Source organism: Lithobates pipiens, unplaced genomic scaffold (assembly GCF_037356315.1).
Source record: "Lithobates pipiens isolate NorthernLeopardFrog02 unplaced genomic scaffold, aLitPip1_a1.2 Scaffold_16, whole genome shotgun sequence".
In the NCBI taxonomy this organism is placed as follows: Eukaryota; Metazoa; Chordata; class Amphibia; order Anura; family Ranidae; genus Lithobates; species Lithobates pipiens.
In genome coordinates, this window is record NW_027507748.1 from 462,517,898 (window position 1) to 462,538,009 (window position 20,112).

The window sequence follows — 20,112 nt, forward strand, 5'->3', positions numbered from 1 at the left end:
TATACAGTATAATATAAAAAATATAATTTACCACAGCAAACAATACATTATCAGGGCTAGATTTGTGTCACTTGAGCCTGAAGGCACACAACCAATGGCACTCAAAGAATGTAATAAATTGTATAACTATGAAATTACAAACATTGGAGAAAACTATAGTAAAATAATTTACATTTTTTTTGCTTTATATGAAAAACGAAACCTGACTATCTGCATTGCGCAACTGCTGCATTATTTTTTGTGCATTAATATCAAAATTTTACAAAAAAGTCACTGTATTTCTTTCATACCTTCCAGTTCACGAATTTTCCTGCCAGCTGCCGATTTTCTCAGTAAACTCCTCCCTGAGTTAAAGAGGGTTGTTAACTCATCCAGAGGACTTGTCACATTGCTAATGTTGGTTACACTGGCTGGAAACACAGAAGGAGATTTAGTTTGAATAGTCCTTGGAATTTTTACCGGTGAAGAAAAGGGCAATTTGGTCACTGTGCTAGAAGAAGTATCAGTTACAGAAGGACTAGGTCTACAAAGCGTTTTTAGAGTATCTGTATGAAGAGACCTCTTTGCAGAGTTAACTAACAAGGCATATGGAGTCTCAGTGGGAAAAGTAAAGTGTGTAGTCGAACTGTAAGAAGCTGATGTTGGTTGCAATGGAGGCGTAGAAGGTGGGGACATCTTGCTTGTAACACAAAGTGCACTCTGTGCTGGTGATGATGGTCTTTCACTGTCCCCTTTTTGATATTTTGCACACTGAGGAGATATTGGACTTGAGCATTCCGGCTGTATAGAAAAGTTTATGTTGGTTTCAAGTACAGGAAGTTTTATTACTTCTAATGGAGTCAAAGGGGACTCGTCAGATGCAGGAGAACAAGTAACTGGGGCAGGAGGAAATACCAACAGAGGAGGTCGATGAGGAAGGAGGTTTGGAAATGGAGCTGGTATGTCATACGTTTCCCTGCACTGGCCATTCACATTTTTACTTATGGCACAGCCATCAACTAAGTTCATATTTGCCAAAAAAGTTTGTGAGGCACTGGTCTGCACAGTGTTTCTATTTATTTGATCAGGATTGAAGTATTTCATTTCCTCATATACAGCTTCTCCTTGTTCTGGACTGCAGGCTTCATGTGGACAACTCTTCTTAGCATTACCAACCATTTCTATATACACAGGTTCATTATCATCTTCCTCCTGTGACATATATACAGATAACATCCCTGGATGTGGTCCATCTGCAGAGGCGGCTCTTTGCATGATTCCCATGTCCCGACTGCATTTTCTGACTAGCACACTTAATGATTTCACTTCACCAAATCTATGGACAGATATCTCCTCATAGGAGCCACTCAGCTTTGTATTGGGACTTCTCTTTGGTTTTGGTGGTGGAATTTTTTTCATGGTGCTGTAATCATCACTATGTGGTCTTGGCCGATAGAGAGCTAAAACAGGAAAACAATATACTAGTTTAAGAAAGAGGGAGGAAGAGAATATAAAGAGGAGGATAACAGAAGAAATAGAACAGAAATAGAAGAACAGAGGGGGTACGAAAGAAGGGGGAGGATTATAGAGTGTGGAGAAGAGAGGAAAAGGGAAAGAAAGAAGGAGAGAGAAAAGGAAGACGAGAAGGAGAAGAGAGAATGGAAGAGAGGACAGATGATAAGCAAACATTAAAACATATATTAAAATGTGTCTAAAACCAAAACTTTTTTTTTTTTAATAATAAAATCTCCTCTCATTTCTTGTTGGCTGTAGAAGGCAGGGTGCAAAGACAAATTTCCTAAAAGAGACACAGATTAAAAAAAACAAACAAACAAAAAAAGAAAAGTGTGTTTTAACCCCTTCCCGACCAACCGCCGCAGTTATACTGCGGCAGGTTGGCTCCCCTGTGCGAGTCATCGTAGATGTACGTGGGCTCTTTAAAATGCTGTAGCAGACACGTGCAATTGCTCATGACAGAGCAAGAACCGCGATCTGTGTGTGTAAACACATAAATCCCGGTTATGTCAGCAGAGAGGAGAGAGATCATGTGTTCCTACCTAGTAGGAACAACAATCTCTCTCCTCCTTTAGTCAGCCACATACCCCCCACAGTTAGAACACACATGGGGGAGCACACTTTACCCCATGATTGCCCTCTAGTGTCAACCCCTAGTGTTGTAACTGTCCAGTTATCAGTGGCTATTTTTAGCTCTGATCACTGTATAAATGTCACTGGTCCCAAACAAGTGTCATAAGTGTCCAACAAGTCCATCGCAATGTTGCAGTCCCGATAAAAATGGCAGATCACCATAAAAAACAATAATAAAAATGGCATAAATCTATCCCCTTTGTAGACACTATAACTTTTGCACAAACTAATCAATATACCCTTATTGTGATTTTTTTTTTACCAAAAATATGTAGAAGAATACATATTGGCCTAAACTAATGAAGATATTATTTATTTATTTTTTTGGGATATGTATTATAGCAAAAAGTACAAAATATTTTGTTTGTTTTGAAATTGTCACTTTTTTGTTTATATTGCAACAAATAAAAACTACAACATTGCATGACCATGCAATTGTCAGTTAAAACGACGCAGTGCCATAACGCAAAAAATGGCCTGGTCAGGAAGGGGGTAAATCCTTCCGGGCCGACATGTTTAATTATGCTATAGTATATCCAAAGTGCTCTTCCAGTCAAACCTTACCCCAACCCTTTATTTATATGCATACTTGAAAAACAACTTATCAAATAATTACATTACTTTCAAATTAACATTTTATTGTTCTAAAACACACATAAATTGTGTAAAAAAACCATACATTGTATTTCAGCAGTTTTATTGATGCTACGTGACTACTTGTGCTGTATATACTTAAAAGTCCATAGAAATAGTTCTCACCATCATTATCAAGATCCTTAGCTGCAGCAATAAGACACGCACTAACAGCTTCATAAGAAGCACTTAATCTTGTAGTAGGGTTTCTCTTTGGTTTTGGAGGAGGTTGTTTTCGAGGTGACTGTAGATTACCACTGTCATCTAAACTTAAAACTGTGTGCAGAGACATGGATCTGCCAGATGTTCCAGGTGCAGACTGTGCCAAGCTACCCACACTTAGTGGAATTGTAATGGAATCTGAATGAAACAAGTTAGGTGTAGAACGGTATCCTCCAAAGGTGCTTTTCAACATCCTTTTACCCATGTCTTCATTTCTAAAATAAAGAGAATTTCCAATGGTATTGCTTACAAAACTTTAGAATTTAATTCTGGCAAACAGCTAACTAGACAGATGAAATACACCTATGAGAGTTGTTGTAACTGTCCAAAAGATTTTGATGTTTATCTATCCAGCTACATCTACAATCTTGTCTCCAAATATCACCCAAACCATAAAGACCTCCTGTTCTCTAGCTCCCTTATTTCCTCCTCCCATGCTCATATTTAGGACTTCTTCAGAGCCTCTCCAACCCTCTGGAACTCCCTACCCCAATATGTCCAGATATCTTCTACTCTATCCACTTTTAGGCACTCCCTGAAAACTAATCTCTTCAGGGAAGCCTATCCTGCCTTCAGCTAACAACCAAATCTCCTATTTCTCCCATCAGTTCATCCTTTACAGTTACCTTTTGTTCCCCCAGCCCCTCTCTATTCGACTGTACGTTCCCAGGAGCAGGGCTCTCCTAATCCTTTTGTATTGAATTGTATTTTTGCAGTTTTACCTCCCTTTATGTTGTAAAGCTCTACGCAAACTGTTGGTGCTATATAAATTCTATATAATAATAGTAATTCAGCCCTGATATTTAGACAGATCTGCCACACCAGATAGTCCTATCTGGCGTGGAAGTGGACCTATTCATTGCAGTTTCACTTTCACTTAACTGGACAATGAAAGGAGAAGCAGAACAGTAATAAGCACAACTCTCTGTCAACTCTGCTCTTTCCTCCTATCATCACCTTTCTTGCACTGCGACAGATCTGATTAGTTCCCTGTGCTAATTTTTCCCCTACCTTGAGCTTTGCTATACAAGTACTGTAAGAGGCTGATATCAAGTCAAATTAGGAACCTTACACTGCTCACATGTTAAATAAATACAATTTATCAAGTTATTTTTTGCAAAGGTGCTTTCATTTTTATTTGCCCAGAGTTCAGCTTTCAAAAAATGTAATTATAAATGTAAAATCTACACCTATCCCAGCTCAGCAACCTGGGTGTCTCGTTTGTCTCCACTTCAACACAGTTCTCAGGATTGCCACTATAGAGACCATTATTAATACCATTGTTTCAATCTGTCTTACTTGACAAAGACATGTACTTAGCTAAAATGATTGAGAATGATCAGACCAGATCTTTATGTGGCTAGCTAAGAAATTCCCTTTCCCTTTTTGTCAATGGTATATAAGTGTAGCCAAATAAATGAACTCCCCTTAGATGGTAATGAAATAAATTGATTAATGTCCCAGTATGGGCACCCCTATGAAATAGGAGCCATGCTTCTATTTAGGCATTGTTATTTAGAGCTAACTTTGTTTTTATTATTTTTGGATGATTTTTTTTAATATTTTTTATAAATGCTTTATTTCCTTTTTATAAGAGCACTGAGTAGAGAACACAGGCAGTTACAATAGAATTACAGAAAGGTAATAGCCAAGACAATATGTAATTAATATGCTTTAGCTAGCCTTGTCCTTGTCTTTGCTAGTTTTTTTTTTTTTATGTATGTCCTAGGGTAACAATGATATCCGAGGCTTTGTTTTTAAACTTTACTGTTTTTAATTGAGCTTTTACCTAACCTTTTACCATCTGCCATTCAAACTTTTCACTTTATTTGAACAGAAAACTCAGCTTATAATTCGTGATCAGTTGACTGTACCTGAGTTTGGTTAGGGACAGGTTCATTGAACATGACTAAAGTTCAGGTGCCAAATCCAAATTCCTGTGAAGTCAATTGGAGCTGAAGGTTAAAAAACAGTAATGGCCATTTTCTGGACCAATATGTAGAGGATTGTCAAAAATGGCTTGGTACTGCCCTGAGGGACATGTAACAAAGTAATACATTCTTTTAAAATTTGAATTTGGCGAGGAGCAGGGAATTTTAATAACGCTTAATAAATGTTATTAATAATTAATAATAATAATACAAAATAACATGCCTGGGGGGTGCCATGAACCTGTCTGTGAAGTGACAAAACCTTGCAATGTGTACAACGTACTACAGAAACAATTAAATTTATGAAGAAATAAAGTGTGTTAAAATTTCCAGCAAAATTAAAGCTTCCGCTGATTTGTTATGTTTGTGAACAACATGCAAACATGACTGAATTGCAAGTGCCAAATCCCAATGAAGTCAATGGGAGCAGAATATTAAAAACAGTAATTTCTGAATCTTTTTTAAAGCCAACTCTTATTTAATGCTGATTATCCCCAAATTTCAAAGAGATTCTGTGGACAGTGATATAGATATAATGGAACCCTAGAATACAATTTCAGTAAGGGCATTGCTGTAACATTTAATGTAAAGAAAAGGTGAACCAATGAAAATGTCTTTGATGCTTGCTTTGTATATTAGAAATGACTTGTCATAATTGCCAAACTAAAATATGGGCATATCCTTACAATGTGCTTGGAGGTCAAGCAGCCACATTTCCAATAAACTGATTTTAAAATTTATGAATAGCAAATAAATATTCTTCTTTATTTTTATCTACAGGTGTTGTGTACTTTCATATCCTGTAACCATTTACCTGTTTGGATTGACTTCCTTATCCAAAGCCAGTACTGTTGTGTTGCTAGCGGCCTCTGAATCAGAGTGAAGTCTGTCTTTTTCTCGAGCAGTGTCAGCTGCATTTTGTATAACCAGGGAATTGTAGGTTTGTTGCCCCGTCTGCTCTACAGACAGAAGGAAGTCTTCTATGCAAGTAACTTCATTTTGTTTAATATTCATTCTATGCCGCAGCTGATGGCGAGCTAAAAACATCCTTATAACTAATTAAAAAAAAGAAAAGGAAATTAGAACTAAAATGATACTTGCTAGTGTTGTCCTTTACTTTTAACATGTCTACAGGTGGCCTGCTTCTGCTACACAGTGTCAGTCAGCAGGTTTGCACAGCCTTGCTGAGGAAAGAAAGAGCAGGTTTGCACAGCCTTGCTGAGGAAAGAAAGAGTCTACATTAAAAATTTCAAGACACTACCAAATAAAAAATACTCAAATATTGATAATATAGATAGAATGATAGAAAAGAGAAGCTGCGCTAATATAGTCCAATATAAAAGTATTTGATTGTAGGAAATATCATCATCTCTCTATAGGCAAAAATGTGTGGAATGATAGACCAAATTCTTCTAATGTTGCCACCACAGTGAGTTCATTCAACAAAGTGTGCCACCACCTTTAGAAAAACTCGCTTACCAGATGGCAAGCAAAGCCAGCATGTGGCTATAGCCCAGCCAAGGCCTTTGCTTGCACAGAAGATTGGGGGTATGGACTCTGGATGGATGGCTGCATGGATATCCCAGACTGATAACATCACTCAACCAGGACCTTTAGTTCAGCTACCCACTCAGAAGTAAACCCAAAAAAGAGAGAACCACTATAGTGTAATATTGCCTCACTAAGTATTTAGTTAAGTAAAAAACAGTATTGCACTTACAATGTACAGCATTAAAAATTTGCGCATAAAAACTAAGCCGTCCATCTAACAAGACAGCGCGGTAATGTCAGCAAGGATCTTCCTCCAGACGCGTTTCATCATATGTGACGTTGTCAATGGGGAATTTATATTTGTCAGTGTGTGCAATCAGGGCCGCTGATAGAAACCATGGGGCCCCATACAGCCTACCTGACGGGGCCCCCTTCAGCCCCACCCTTAACCCCACCCCTGCCCCCCGTCCCCTGCCTTAAGATCCGGCGAAAGGGCTGAGATGGGTGGGAAGAGGTTAATGATGCCAAGAGGTCATCTTGCTGTGCATTGGCATGTGGGATCATGTACAACCAGTACATCACTGCAGTTATGCCTACTCAACACTGATTGACATTTAGCAGACATTATGCCTATCTAAACTAATACATACAGCCTTGATTACATTTGAACAGTAGACGACAGTGGATGACAGTAAATCAGATGCTGTCTGTTATATTTGTTTGCAGTAGAAATCACATTGCACAGTACAAGACACTAGTCTAAACATTCCTTACATACCCCTTTCTGTTCCTGTATAAGTTGCTAATAAAACATACAATATCACCTCATCCACTAAAGCTGCGTACACACGTAGCCGTCTATCCGACGGACTTAGTCTGGCGGACTTCCCGCCAGACTGCTGGTGGACCTTCCGCCAGACTGTGCGCCGTACTTTCCGAACGGGCTACTTGCCCACACACGGCACTTTTTCAGCAGACTAATACGGCGTACTGAACGGACTCGCCCACACACGCGGAGGAAAGTCCGCTCATTTCGAGTGCGTCTCCAGGTAGGCGGGGCCCGTGGAGGAGACGCCGCTGGCCCCGCCACCTGGTATGGACTTAAAGGGGAACCCCAACGCCGAAAAAAATCGGCGTGGGGGTCCCCCCAAGTCTACAACAGACCCTTGTCCGAGCACGCTACCCGGCCAGCCAGGAAAGGAGGGACGAGCGAGTGCCCCCCCGCGCCGTACCAGGCCGCGTGCCCTCAACATGGGGGGTGCCTTGGGGAAGGGGGGGCCGCGCGGCCCCCCCTCACCCCAAAGCACCTTGTCCCCATGTTGATGAGGACAAGGGCCTCTTCCCAACAACCCTGGCCGTTGGTTGTCGGGGTCTGCGGGCGAGGGGCTTATCGGAATCCGGGAGCCCCCTTTAATAAGGGGGCCCCCGGATAACGGCCCCCCACCCTATGTGAATGAGTATGGGGTACAATGTACCCCTACCCATTCACCTGTAAAATAAAGTACAAAAAAACACAAGATAAAATAATTTATTGCACAGCTCCGGGGGTCTTCCGTCTTCGGGGGTCTTCTCGCCGGACTCCTCCGCTATCTTCTTATAGCTCTTTTGCTAGCGAAGGAGCCCGGCATTCTTCTTCATCGCCGCGGCCTCTTCTTCCGACTTCGGGGGTCTTGTCCCCCTCTTCGGTTCTTCTGCCGGGCCACCGCGCCTTCTTATAGCTCTTTTACAGGCGGTGGCCCGGTCTTCTGTCGCCGCCGCCGCTGCCTTCCTTTCTTCTTCTTCTTCTTCTCCTGGAGATGTTGACTCAAAGCTCTCTCCGGCCGCAATGCCAGGGACGCGCTGCGCGGGGACTTATATAGGGACAATGGGCGGGGTCATCGGTTGATGTCACATGGGTTGATGTCACGTGGTGACCCCGCCCCCGTACGATGTCACAGTCCCGGGGGATGCTGGGAATGTCGCCATGTGACATCAACCCATGTGACATCAACCCATGTGACATCAACCGATGACCCCGCCCCTTGTCCCTATATAAGTCCCCGCGCAGCGCATCCCTGGTATTGCGGCCAGAGAGAGCTTCGAGTCAACATCTCCAGGAGAAGAAGAAGAAGAAGAAGAACGGAAGGCGCGGCAGCGGCGGTGGCGACAGAAGACCGGGCCACCGCTGTAAAAGAGCTATAAGAAGGTGCGGTGGCCTGGCAGAAGAACCGAAGAGGGGGACAAGACCCCGAAGCCGGAAGAAGAGGCCGCGGCGACGAAGAAGAATGCCGGGCTCCTCCGCTAGCAAAAGAGCTATAAGAAGATAGCGGAGGAGTCCAGCGAGAAGACCCCCGAAGACGGAAGACCCCGGAGCTGTGTAATAAATTATTTTATCTTGTGTGTTGTGTTTTTTTTTGTACTTTATTTTACAGGTGAATGGGTAGGGGTACATTGTACCCCATACTCATTCACATAGGGTGGGGGCTTATTAAACGGGGCTCCCGGATTCCGATAAGCCCCTCGCCCGCAGACCCCGACAACCAACGGCCAGGGTTGTCGGGAAGAGGCCCTTGTCCCCATCAACATGGGGACAAGGTGCAAGGGTCTGTTGTGGACTTTGGGGGGGACCCCAACACCGATTTTTTTTGGCGTTGGGGTTCCCCTTTAAGTCCATACCAGGTGGCGGGGCCAGCGACGTGTCCTTCGCGGGCCCCGCCTACCTGGAGACCCGCTCGAAATGAGCGGACTTTTCTCCAGGAAAAGTCTGTTCATTTCAAAAGTACGGCGGACTGGCATACACACGGCCGGATTGTCCGCCGAAATGCGAGTCCGGCAGGAAGATTGGAGTGCAAAACTACTTTCTAAGTCCGCCATACTTTCGGGTCAAAAAAGTATGCTGGAGGCTACACACGGGGGGATTGTCCGGCGGACTTCAGTTTGCCTGACTTTTCCACCCGCTTGTTTGATCGTGTGTACGCGGCATAAGAAACACAGCGAGTCAGTTCTACTCACTGAGAAGCAATACTGCATTCGCATTTGGAGAGCAACACAGCAATGTACAATAAACTGTCTCAGGCCCCAGATTTAGTATGCATAGGGGGTGGGATCTGCAATAACTGTTTCTATCCAGATGAAACTGGCTCTTTGGAAATCGTGTGCACCACATAGGATAAAAAAGCAGAGATTAATATCCTCTAAAGCCCTGGGGGCATGTCCAAGATACAGAGTACAGGCATACCCCACTTTTAAGTACACAATGAGGTTTATTTACTAAAGCTGGAAAGTGCAAAATCAGGCTCACTTCTGCAAAGAAACCAATGAGCTTCTAACCCCAGCTTGTTCAATTAAGCTTTGGTAATAACACCTGGAAGCTCGTTGGTTTCTATGCAGAAGTGAGCCTGATTTTGCACTTTCCAGCTTTAGTAAATAAACTCCATTGTGTATTTAAAAGTGGGGTATGCCTGTAATTCTTGTGGAAGACAACTTACAGACAGGAGGTGAGCCTGTTCCAATGCCCTTTAATAAAAATTCAGAAGCTCATATTGTGAAAGAAATCAAAAGAAAATTAAAAAGCAGCACCATTTTTTTAACTAAGCACCAGAGGCAGCACCAGATAGGTTAGAAACAGGTGCTGCTTTAAAGAACAACTTTGCCACTTTAACAAATCTAAATGAATGTGTTCAGGAGAAAAGATCACTGACAGAAACTTTTGCTAAATTCAGAGGACAGCAGTGTTTAGCAGACTGATTGGCTCACAAACCATGGATCAGCTAATGAAGTGCAGCACACAACAGATATACAATAAATGAGGAAACATAAAAATATAAGGACCGTCTGAAACAGAAGTACGTTGCCTTTATAATGTTAAAGTCATTACAAATATCATCTGTTATACATCACTTAAAATATCATTATTTACCTAGAGAAATTAGGACTACCATGCAACCAAATATCCAAAACACCAATCCAAATGGAAAATCTTTATCACAACAAAGTAAAAGAAAATAGTTTATATGCACCTACATATAAAAACCTTTAGGAATAGTTTATGCAGCATATACAGTACATAAAAATGAATACCATCTTCAACCCAGAGGCCCTACAAATATTGTACTTAACCAAATACAGTAGGTTTAATATTTCTCTATGCACAGCATAAAATATCATAAAATGAATTCACTTCCTCAGGTAATTAAGGATGAATAATGTGTGATGAAATACTAGTACCATACAATACATATATATATATATATATATATATATATATATATATTTTTTTTTTTTTTTTTTTTATCAAATCATAAATAGCAAGCACCAGTATTTGCTAACATTTATGTTGGATAGAAGATAGACCTTTAATAAAAAAATAGCCTCCTAGATTTCAGCAAAGCGTTGTGTATCATCAAAGGACACAATATTTTAAGAGGGAACCAAATAGGTTACAAGACAGTACGACTGCAAAGAACTCCCACAGAGACAAACTATCTGTAAAAGTCAATGTACATATTTGCCAGCACACCACAGATCATCCAATGTCATCTGAAAAGTTTATTGAAGAATGATTATAAAGCATAAAGTACAAATTTTTGGAGATGCACAGGAACCCTTCGTCAGGCATGTGAAGGGGTCCTGTGCAGCTAAGAAAATGTTGACATTGACTTGTGATGTCTCCAGTCTACACCTGGCTGTTTCTGCAGCACCCACTACCTCTGAGTCTTTTCCAGGAAAGTTTGTGATGGGAATATTAACATTACTATCTGTAAAAGTGTCAGAACATATTTTTAGTTAGTCCATAGAAGGATTTAAAAACAATGTAAATATAATGGTATAGTACTTAGCTAATACCTGTCATCCAATGGTACTAAAGATGATATTGCAATCTCATATATGGAATTATAAACTAAACACTATCCTATGTGGAAGTATCTGATATACAGAAAAATGTAGTATTTACAGCTCTAGTACAATACAGTTGCCCAGCCACTGTTAACGGATCAAGCTAGAAATACATGCTTATAATTATAACATATGAATGATTCCATAGGAGGGCAGAGTATAAATACCCAGTCAGGCTGGTGTCTTTTGAACAAAAGGGATCTCATGATCCATAACAGGCCTATGTTATGGGCCAGGTGAATGCAGGCTCTTCCCCTGGGTGGTGATGTGTGACCATTGGATCTGTTCTTGTGGTAAGGATGTCTGACGTTGCAGTTATTCTGTAATATTATGACATCAGAGTGCTCAGGGGCTGTGGTCTTGGTAGCTTGGTTCAGTGCCATGGGCAGGACGGGGGTATAAAGTAAAGCCATAATCTGGCCTGGAATCATTAACCACTTGAGGACCGCCGTATTGCCATTGTACGTCAGCACAATGGCACAGGCAGGCACAATCACGTACATCTACGTGATTGCCTTCCAGCGGGTGGGGGGTCCGATCGGACCCCCTCCTGCTGGTTACGGTGGTCCGATTCGGTCCAGGAGCGCTCCGTGATGAGGGGATGGCCGTTGGTTTTCGGCCACCCCCTCTGGATCGCTCCTGGCCAATGAGAAGCTTCCTCCCCTGTGTATTGTTTACACAGGAAGGAGGAAGTGATGTCATTCTCCTCGGGGCGGTCTTTTTGACCGGACTACGAGGAGAACAGTAAAAGTAAGTGTGCACCAACACTACACTGACATGTAGGTACACACAGGCACACAAACCCCCCCGATCCCCCCCCCGATCGCCCCCCGATCCCCCCCCCCCCCCCAGTCACAGTGTCACTGATTGCATTGATCATTTCTTTACTGATCAATGCATTCAGTGTCAGTTGTGACAGTAAAAACTGTCAGGACAGTTAGTGTTAGGTCCAGGGTAGCCCCCTATCACCCCCCAATAAAGATTTAACCCCCTGATTGCCCCTAGAGTTAACCCTTTCACCCCCTTTTGCCAGTGTCACTAAGCGATCATTTTTCTGATCGCTGCATGTGTCGCTAGTGTCGCTAGGTAGCTAGTAATTTTTTTAGGTTCACCGCCAGGTTTTTATAGCGCTAGGTACCCCGATATACTACCCAATAATGTTTTTAACCCCCTGATTGCCGCTAGTTAACCCTTTCACCCCCTTTTGCCAGTGTCACTAAGCGATCGTTTTTCTGATCGCTGCATTAGTGTCGCTACAGTCGCTAGGTAGCTAGTTATTTTTTTAGGTTCACCGCCAGGTTTTTATAGCGCTAGGTACCCCGATATACTACCCAATAATGTTTTTAACCCCCTGATTGCCGCTAGTTAACCCTTTCACCCCCTTTTGCCAGTGTCACTAAGCGATCATTTTTCTGATCGCTGCATGTGTCGCTAGGTAGCTAGTTATTTTTTTAGGTTCACCGCCAGGTTTTTATAGCGCTAGGTACCCCGATATACTACCCAATAATGGTTTTAACCCCCTGATTTCCGCTAGTTAACCCTTTCACCCCCTTTTGCCAGTGTCACTAAGCGATAATTTTTCTGAACGCTGCATCAGTGTCGCTAGTGTCGCTAGGTAGCTAGTTATTTTTTTAGGTTCACCGCCAGGTTTTTATAGCGCTAGGTACCCCGATATACTACCCAATAATGGTTTTAACCCCCTGATTGCTGCTAGTTAACCCTTTCACCCCCTTTCACCAGCGATCACAGTATAAGTGTCACTGGTGACGCTGGTTAGCCAGTTAGTTATTTAGGTTCCCCGTCAGGTTTTTATATAGCGCCAGGGACCCCCATATACTACCTAATAAAAATTTGAACCCCCTGATTGCCCCTAGTTAACCCTTTCACCACTGATCACCGTATAAGTGTTACGGGTGACTCTGGTTAGTTTGTTTTTTATAGCATTTTATATTCAAATCCGGAAGGCAGTGCTTGGTTTTCGGGGTCCCGTACGTGGCTAGGCTCCCAAAAAGTCCCCCACATGTGGTATCCCCGTACTCGGGAGAAGCAGCAGAATTTATTTTGGGGTGTAATTTGACTTCTGCACATAGCATGTGTGAGCAATATATCATTTAGTGACAACTTTGTGCAAAAAAAAAAAAAGTTTGTAATATTCCCGCAACTTTTGGCAAAATATAAAATATTCCATGGACTCAACATGCCTCTCAGTAAATAGCTTGGGGTGTCTACTTTCCAAAATGGGGTCATTTGGGGGGGTTTTGTGCTATTTTGGCATTTTATGGCCTTCGAAACTGTGATAGGTAGTGAGGAGTTAAATCAAAAATTTGCACCCTTAGAAATCCTGAAGGTGGTGATTGGTTTTCGGGGTGCCGTGCGCGACTAGACTCCCAAAAAGTCCCACACATGTGGTATCCCCGTACTCGGGAGAAGCAGCAGAATGTATTTTGGGGTGTCATTTCACATATGCCCATAGCATGTGTGAGCAATATATCATTTAGTGACAACTTGGTGCAAAAAAAAAAAAGTTTGTAATATTCCCGCAACTTGTGGCAAAATATAAAATATTCCATGGACTCAACATGCCTCTCAGTAAATAGCTTGGGGTGTCTACTTTCCAAAATGGGGTCATTTTGGGGGGTTTTGTGCTATTTTGGCATTTTATGGCCTTCGAAACTGTGATAGGTAGTGAGGAGTTAAATCAAAAATTTGCACCCTTAGAAATCCTGAAGGTGGTGATTGGTTTTCGGGGTGCCCTGCGCGACTAGACTCCCAAAAAGTCCCACACACGTGGTATCGCCATACTCGGGAAAAGTAGCGGAATATATTTTGGGGTGCAATTCCACATATAACCATGGCATGTGTGAGCAATATATCATTTAGTGACAACTTTTTGTAAAAAATATTTTTTTTTTTTTTTTTTGTCATTATTCAATCCCTTAGGACAAAAAAAATAAATATTCAATGGGCTCAACATACCCATCAGCAATTTCCTTGGGGTGTCTACTTTCCAAAATGGGGTCATTTGGGGGGGATTTGTACTGCCCTGCCATTTTAGCACCTCAAGAAATGAGATCGGCAGTCATAAATTAAAAGCTGTGTAAATTCCAGAAAATGTACTCTAGTTTGTAGACGCTATAACTTTTGCGCAAACCAAAAATATACGCTTATTGACATTTTTTTTACTAAAGACATGTGGCTAAATAAATTTTGCCCTCAATGTATGACTAAAATTTAGTTTATTCGATTTTTCTTATAACAAAAAGAAGAAAATATCTTTTTTTTTCAAAATTTTCGCTCTTTTTCCATTTATATCGCAAAAAAAAAAAATCGCAGAGGCAATCAAATACCATCAAAAGAAAGCTCTATTTGTGGGAAGAAAAGGACGCAAATTTCGTTTGGGTGCAATATTGCATGACCGCGCAATTACCAGTTAAAGCAGCGCAGTGCGAAATTGCAAAAAGACCTCTGGTCCTTAAGGTGTTTATTGGTCCGGAGCTGAAGTGGTTAAAGTGCCAATGACAACATCATGAGTGATTGTACAGTGTATGTGACATTCAAAAAGGTATGTTACACTTTGAAATTGTGTTACTGATAGATAGGGAATAGCATACCCTCACAATTAAACTAGGAATCTACACTCTATACCACCATGGAATCATTCATGAGTCATAACTATAAGCATGTATTTCTAACTTGATAGATAGATAGTGGCTGGCCAACTATTTTATTACTAAATGACATACATGGGTTTTCAATATCATCCTTAATACTCCAGGGGGACAGGTATGGGCTGAGTACTATACCATTATATTTACACTTTGTGGGATCCTTTGGGAGACTGACCGAAAATAGCCTGTGGCACTTTTACTGATAGATTGTTTGCATTGGTGCATTTTGGAGCCTTGTATCCTGTTTGGCTCTCTCTTAAAGTGGTTGTAACCCTTGCTAGTATTAACACCATACAACACCAAATCAAGCTTATGTACTGTGATCTTTGTTTTTTTTTAAATGCACTTCATACTGGACTGAACTCTGCAGCCTCATACCTGTAGGTCATGTGATCGCAGTGATGCATGGTTGGCATGTTCAGTGTCAGGTTATTTACGTCAGGACAGGAACTGATATTGCCGACCAGTGTCTGCGGTTCAATGGCTATGGAACGATCTCAGACTACGCAGCAGACATCACTTTCTCTTTTCCTCATCCAAGAGCAGGAATGCAAAGGGAGACGGCTCTGCACTGACTACGGAAAATACAGGCACACAGTGCTTTTACACAGCGCGCCTGTATCATAAGCGGGATTATGCAAGACACAAACTGACCATGGCAGCCTGGACTGCCTGCCATACTACCGTGCTCAGTTTACTTGTAAGAGGACCGACACAGGCATGATCAATCAGGTATATCAGAACATTTGCAGCCAGAAATGAAATACCAATAAGAAAAATCACATTAAACTCATTTTAATGAGACAGTGCAGTATTTTTTATTTTTACCTTTACAAAAAAGTTTAACCATTGTGTTCTTTGATGCTATACATAGCTTTGCAGCAATTTAGGAGGTTCTTTTTATTATAGGACTATCTTCTATGCAACATGAATGTAAGTAAATACTGGTGCTTGTTACTCATGTTTTGATTCAAATATATATGTTAGATACAAATATTTCATAATACAGTATTCATTCATATTCTCTTGAGGATGTGAATGAATTTCACAAAATGCACACATAAAATATAGTCCCACTACAATATATACTGCATTAAACCTATGTGGTTAGGTACAGTGGTGTGAAAAAGTGTTTGCCCCCTTCCTCATTTCCTGTTCCTTTGCATGTTTGTCACACTTAAGTGTTTCGGAACATCAAACCAATTTAAACAATAGTCAAGGACAACACAAGTAAACACAAAATGCAATTTGTAAATGAAGGTGTTTATTATTAAAGGTGAAAAAAAATCCAAACCATCATGGCCCTGTGTGAAAAAGTGATTGCCCCCTAAACCTAATAACTGGTTGGGCCACCCTTAGCAGCAACAACTGCAACCAAGCGTTTGCGATAACGTGCAATGAGGATTTTACAGCGTCCTGGAGGAATTTTGGCCCACTCATCTTTGCAGAATTGTCCTAATTCAGTTACATTAGAGGGTTTTCCAGCATGAACGGCCTTTTTAAGGTCATACCACAACATCTCAATAGGATTCAGGTCATGACTTTGGCTAGGCCACTCCAAAGTCTTCATTTTGTTTTTCTTCAGCCATTCGGTGGTGGAATTGCTGGTGTGTTTAGGATCATTGTCCTGCTGCAGAACCCAAGTTCGTATCAGCTTGAGTACACGAACAGATGGTCGGACATTCTCCTTCAGGATCTCTTGGTAGACAGCAGAATTCATAGTTCCTTTTATCACGGCAAGTCTTCCAGGTCCTGAAGCAGCAAAACAGCCCCAGACCATCACACTACCACCAACATATTTTACTGTTGGTATAATGTTCTTTTTATGAAATGCAGTGTTCCTTCTACGCCAGATATACTTGGACACACACCTTCCAAAGAGTTCCACTTTTGTCTCATCGGTCCACAGAATGTTGTCCCAAAAGTCTTGGGGATCATCAAGATGTGTTGTGGAGAAATTGAGACGAGCTTTGATGTTATTTTTGCTCTGCAGTGGTTTTCTCCTTGGAACTCTGCCATGCAGGCCCTTTTTGCCCAGTCTTTTCCTGATGGTGGAGGCATGAACGCTGACCTTAACTGAGGCAAGTGAGGCCTGCAGTTCCTTGGACGTTGTTGTGGGGTCTTTTGTGACCTCTTGGATGAGTCGTCACTGCGCTCTTGGGGTAATTTTGGGCGGTCGGCCACTCCTGGGAAGGTTCACCACTGTTCCATGTCTTCGCCATTTGTGGATAATGGCTCTCACTGTGGTTCGCTGGATTCCCAAAGCTTTGGAAATGGCTTTATAACCCTTTCCAGACTGATAGATCTCAATTACTTTCTTTCTCAATTGTTCCTGAATTTCTTTGGGTCTCGGCATGATGTGTAGCTTTTAAGGATCTTCTGGTGGACCTTACTGTGTCAAGCAGCTCCTATTTAAGTGATGCCTTGATTGTGAACAGGTGTGGCAATAATCAGGCCTGGGTGTGGCTAGAGAAATTGAACTCAGGTGTGGACAACCACAGTTATAGTATGTTTTAACAAGGGGGGCAATCACTTTTTCACACAGGGCCATGATGGTTTGGATTTTTTTTCACCTTTAATAATAAACACCTTCATTTACAAATTGCATTTTGTGTTTACTTGTGTTGTCCTTGACTATTGTTTAAATTGGTTTGATGTTCCGAAACACTTAAGTGTGACAAACATGCAAAGGAACAGGAAATGAGGAAGGGGGCAAACACTTTTTCACACCACTGTATAATGTCTGGAGAGACTCTGGGTTGTAGATGGTAATCATTTTTATGTATATGCTGCAACAACTAGGGCTAGGCCTATGCATTTTTATATGTGGATGCATATAAAACATTTCCTTTTATTATGTTGTAATAAAGATTCATACTTTCAATTTGGATTGATGCTTTGGATATTTATTCAGTTGCCCGGATAGTCCCAATATCTCTAGGTAAATAGTTGTAACCTTAAATAGGGATGTCGGCACCCTCTTGATACTTACCCATTAGAGTGACTTTCAGTATCATTTTATAAAATGGGGCTTATACCAATGCTAAACAAAGAATATAGAATTAAAAATACATTTCCTAATATGATTGGGTGGGAGGTTACCACTGCAATATGACCAGGTTTGTGATTCTACATAACCAATTTCAAAGCATGTAAAAAATAAACCATCAAATGTTATATACAGTTGTGCCTGTCCTTACTTGCTTCTAATATTACAGACTGTGCATACAGTGCAATACAAAGTTTCCATATTACCCATGAGCTAACATATAGGAATTATGGGATTTATGAATATTAATTCAAAGGGGTGCTCATTCCAGAGCTTAACAGGAATTGACAAGTATATATATTTTTTTAGATAAATAGTAATTTAGTACAGTAGGGTAAAAACCTAATTACTTTTGCCCCATGGGCTGTGTATATTGCAGCAGAAGATATAGTTGTGTGAAATGGTTGTCATGGAAACTATCTACCAATACACTTCTGTGCTTACTGAGGAAATCATACAAACGGATGCCTTTAAAAATGTAGCTGCATTTGTGTTGAATATCTAACACTAGCTCCCGTAGTTACTAGTTCTTTGATATCATGTTAAACTCATTTTGCAAAATGTATTTCAAAATAATTGTCTAAAAATAACTTTTGCAAGGTTACATTTACATCATATAATTTGGTATCCAGTAAATCAGTACAAAATTACCATTTAGCAAATTAATGGGTGGTGGTGATTACATGTAGTAAGTTACACGTGGAAATCAGCTGTTTGGTAGTAATAATAAAATGAATATGGAAAACAATCTTACCTTTCTGACACAGTATAATTTTTCTCTGCAGCTGAACACACATGTCATTAAGTTGATCAGCTTGCCAATATTTCATAAACACTTTGCGAGTTCCAATCTGCAACATGTAAATATATGTGTTACTGCTACAAATCCTCTAATAGTAGTATATGTCCATAGATAAGAAAACCCAACAGCATGACCTTGACTTGATTTGAGAGAGATCTTTGTAGAAGACAAATACGTCTCCATTTCTGTGGTTTTGGTGACTACTATGGCATAAAATAAGTAATACTTTATCCAGCTGTGCTGGTCAATTTTCTTCTTTGATGCATGGTGAGATTTTGAGATAATCCTTGCTAAATTGTACTGGGAGTGTTCTCTAAAAAATGTTGGGTTGGTTATGTTTGCTTTTTTCAGTAACTGACTTTAGAAGAGCCATATATTGCAAATCCTTCAACCATGATGCAAGACAGGGTATTTGACACTCTCTACTTATCACTCAGCACCCATATGGACAAAAGACAAATTCATTTGCACCTGTGTTATATTTGATTTTATTATATTGCTTTCTGGGCAGACTCAGTTTCTGTATATATATATATATATATATATATATATATATATATATATATATATATATATATATATATATATAAATCAGACAATTAAACAAGCTTTTTATTGTTGGTATTTTTTTTTCAGTGAGCAAAAAGTTTGTTTGTAGCTTTATAAAAGTGAATGCCTTGCATTATTTCTTAGTGATCAAAACACTTATAGAATTTTAATTTTTTACAAATGTTTAACCTCTTCCCGACCGGCACACGACGATGTGCATTGGCAGAATGGCACGGGCAGGCAAATTGACGTACAGGTACGTACATTTAAAATTGCCCTCGTGGCATCACGTACGCACCGCTGCCGGCGCACAGGCGTGTCGGCCGGGACCCCCATGAGTCCAATCGTCTCACGGGGAGGGAGAACGGGGAGATACCGATGTAAACAGCATCTCCCTGTTCTGCTAGGACACAATTAACCCCTACACTGCCACCTCCTGGTTAACCCCTTCACTGCCAGTGCCATTTTATAAATGACAATGGTTCCAAAAATGTGTCAAAAATGTCTGATGTGCCCGCCATAATGTCGCAGTCACAATAAAAATCGCTGATTGCCGCCATTACTAGTAAAAAACAAATTATTAATAAAAATTGCATAAAACTATCCCCTATTTTGTAAACGCTATAACTTTTGCGGCAACCAATCAATGATAGCTTATTGCGATTTTTTTTACCAAAAATATGTAGAAGAATTCGTATCAGCCTAAACTGAGGGAAAAAAAAATGTATATATATTTTTGGGGGGTATTTATTATAGCAAAGGGTA

At 40.8% G+C, this 20,112-nt stretch overlaps 1 protein-coding gene across 3 annotated transcripts in view; it reads right to left on the reverse strand.

Moving 5' to 3' along the window:
- Positions 1 to 20,112, reverse strand: part of MYO16 (myosin XVI) — a 555,564-nt gene that overhangs the window by 60,608 nt on the left and 474,844 nt on the right. For all 3 annotated transcript variants that reach the window (XM_077482903.1, XM_077482902.1, XM_077482901.1), the window contains exons 29-32: positions 18,751 to 18,847; positions 5,728 to 5,968; positions 2,887 to 3,197; positions 291 to 1,439 (exon numbers count right to left, since the gene is read on the reverse strand). In XM_077482903.1, the coding sequence (XP_077339029.1) occupies positions 291 to 1,439; positions 2,887 to 3,197; positions 5,728 to 5,968; positions 18,751 to 18,847 (1,798 nt within the window). The remainder of the gene's footprint in view (positions 1 to 290; positions 1,440 to 2,886; positions 3,198 to 5,727; positions 5,969 to 18,750; positions 18,848 to 20,112) is intronic.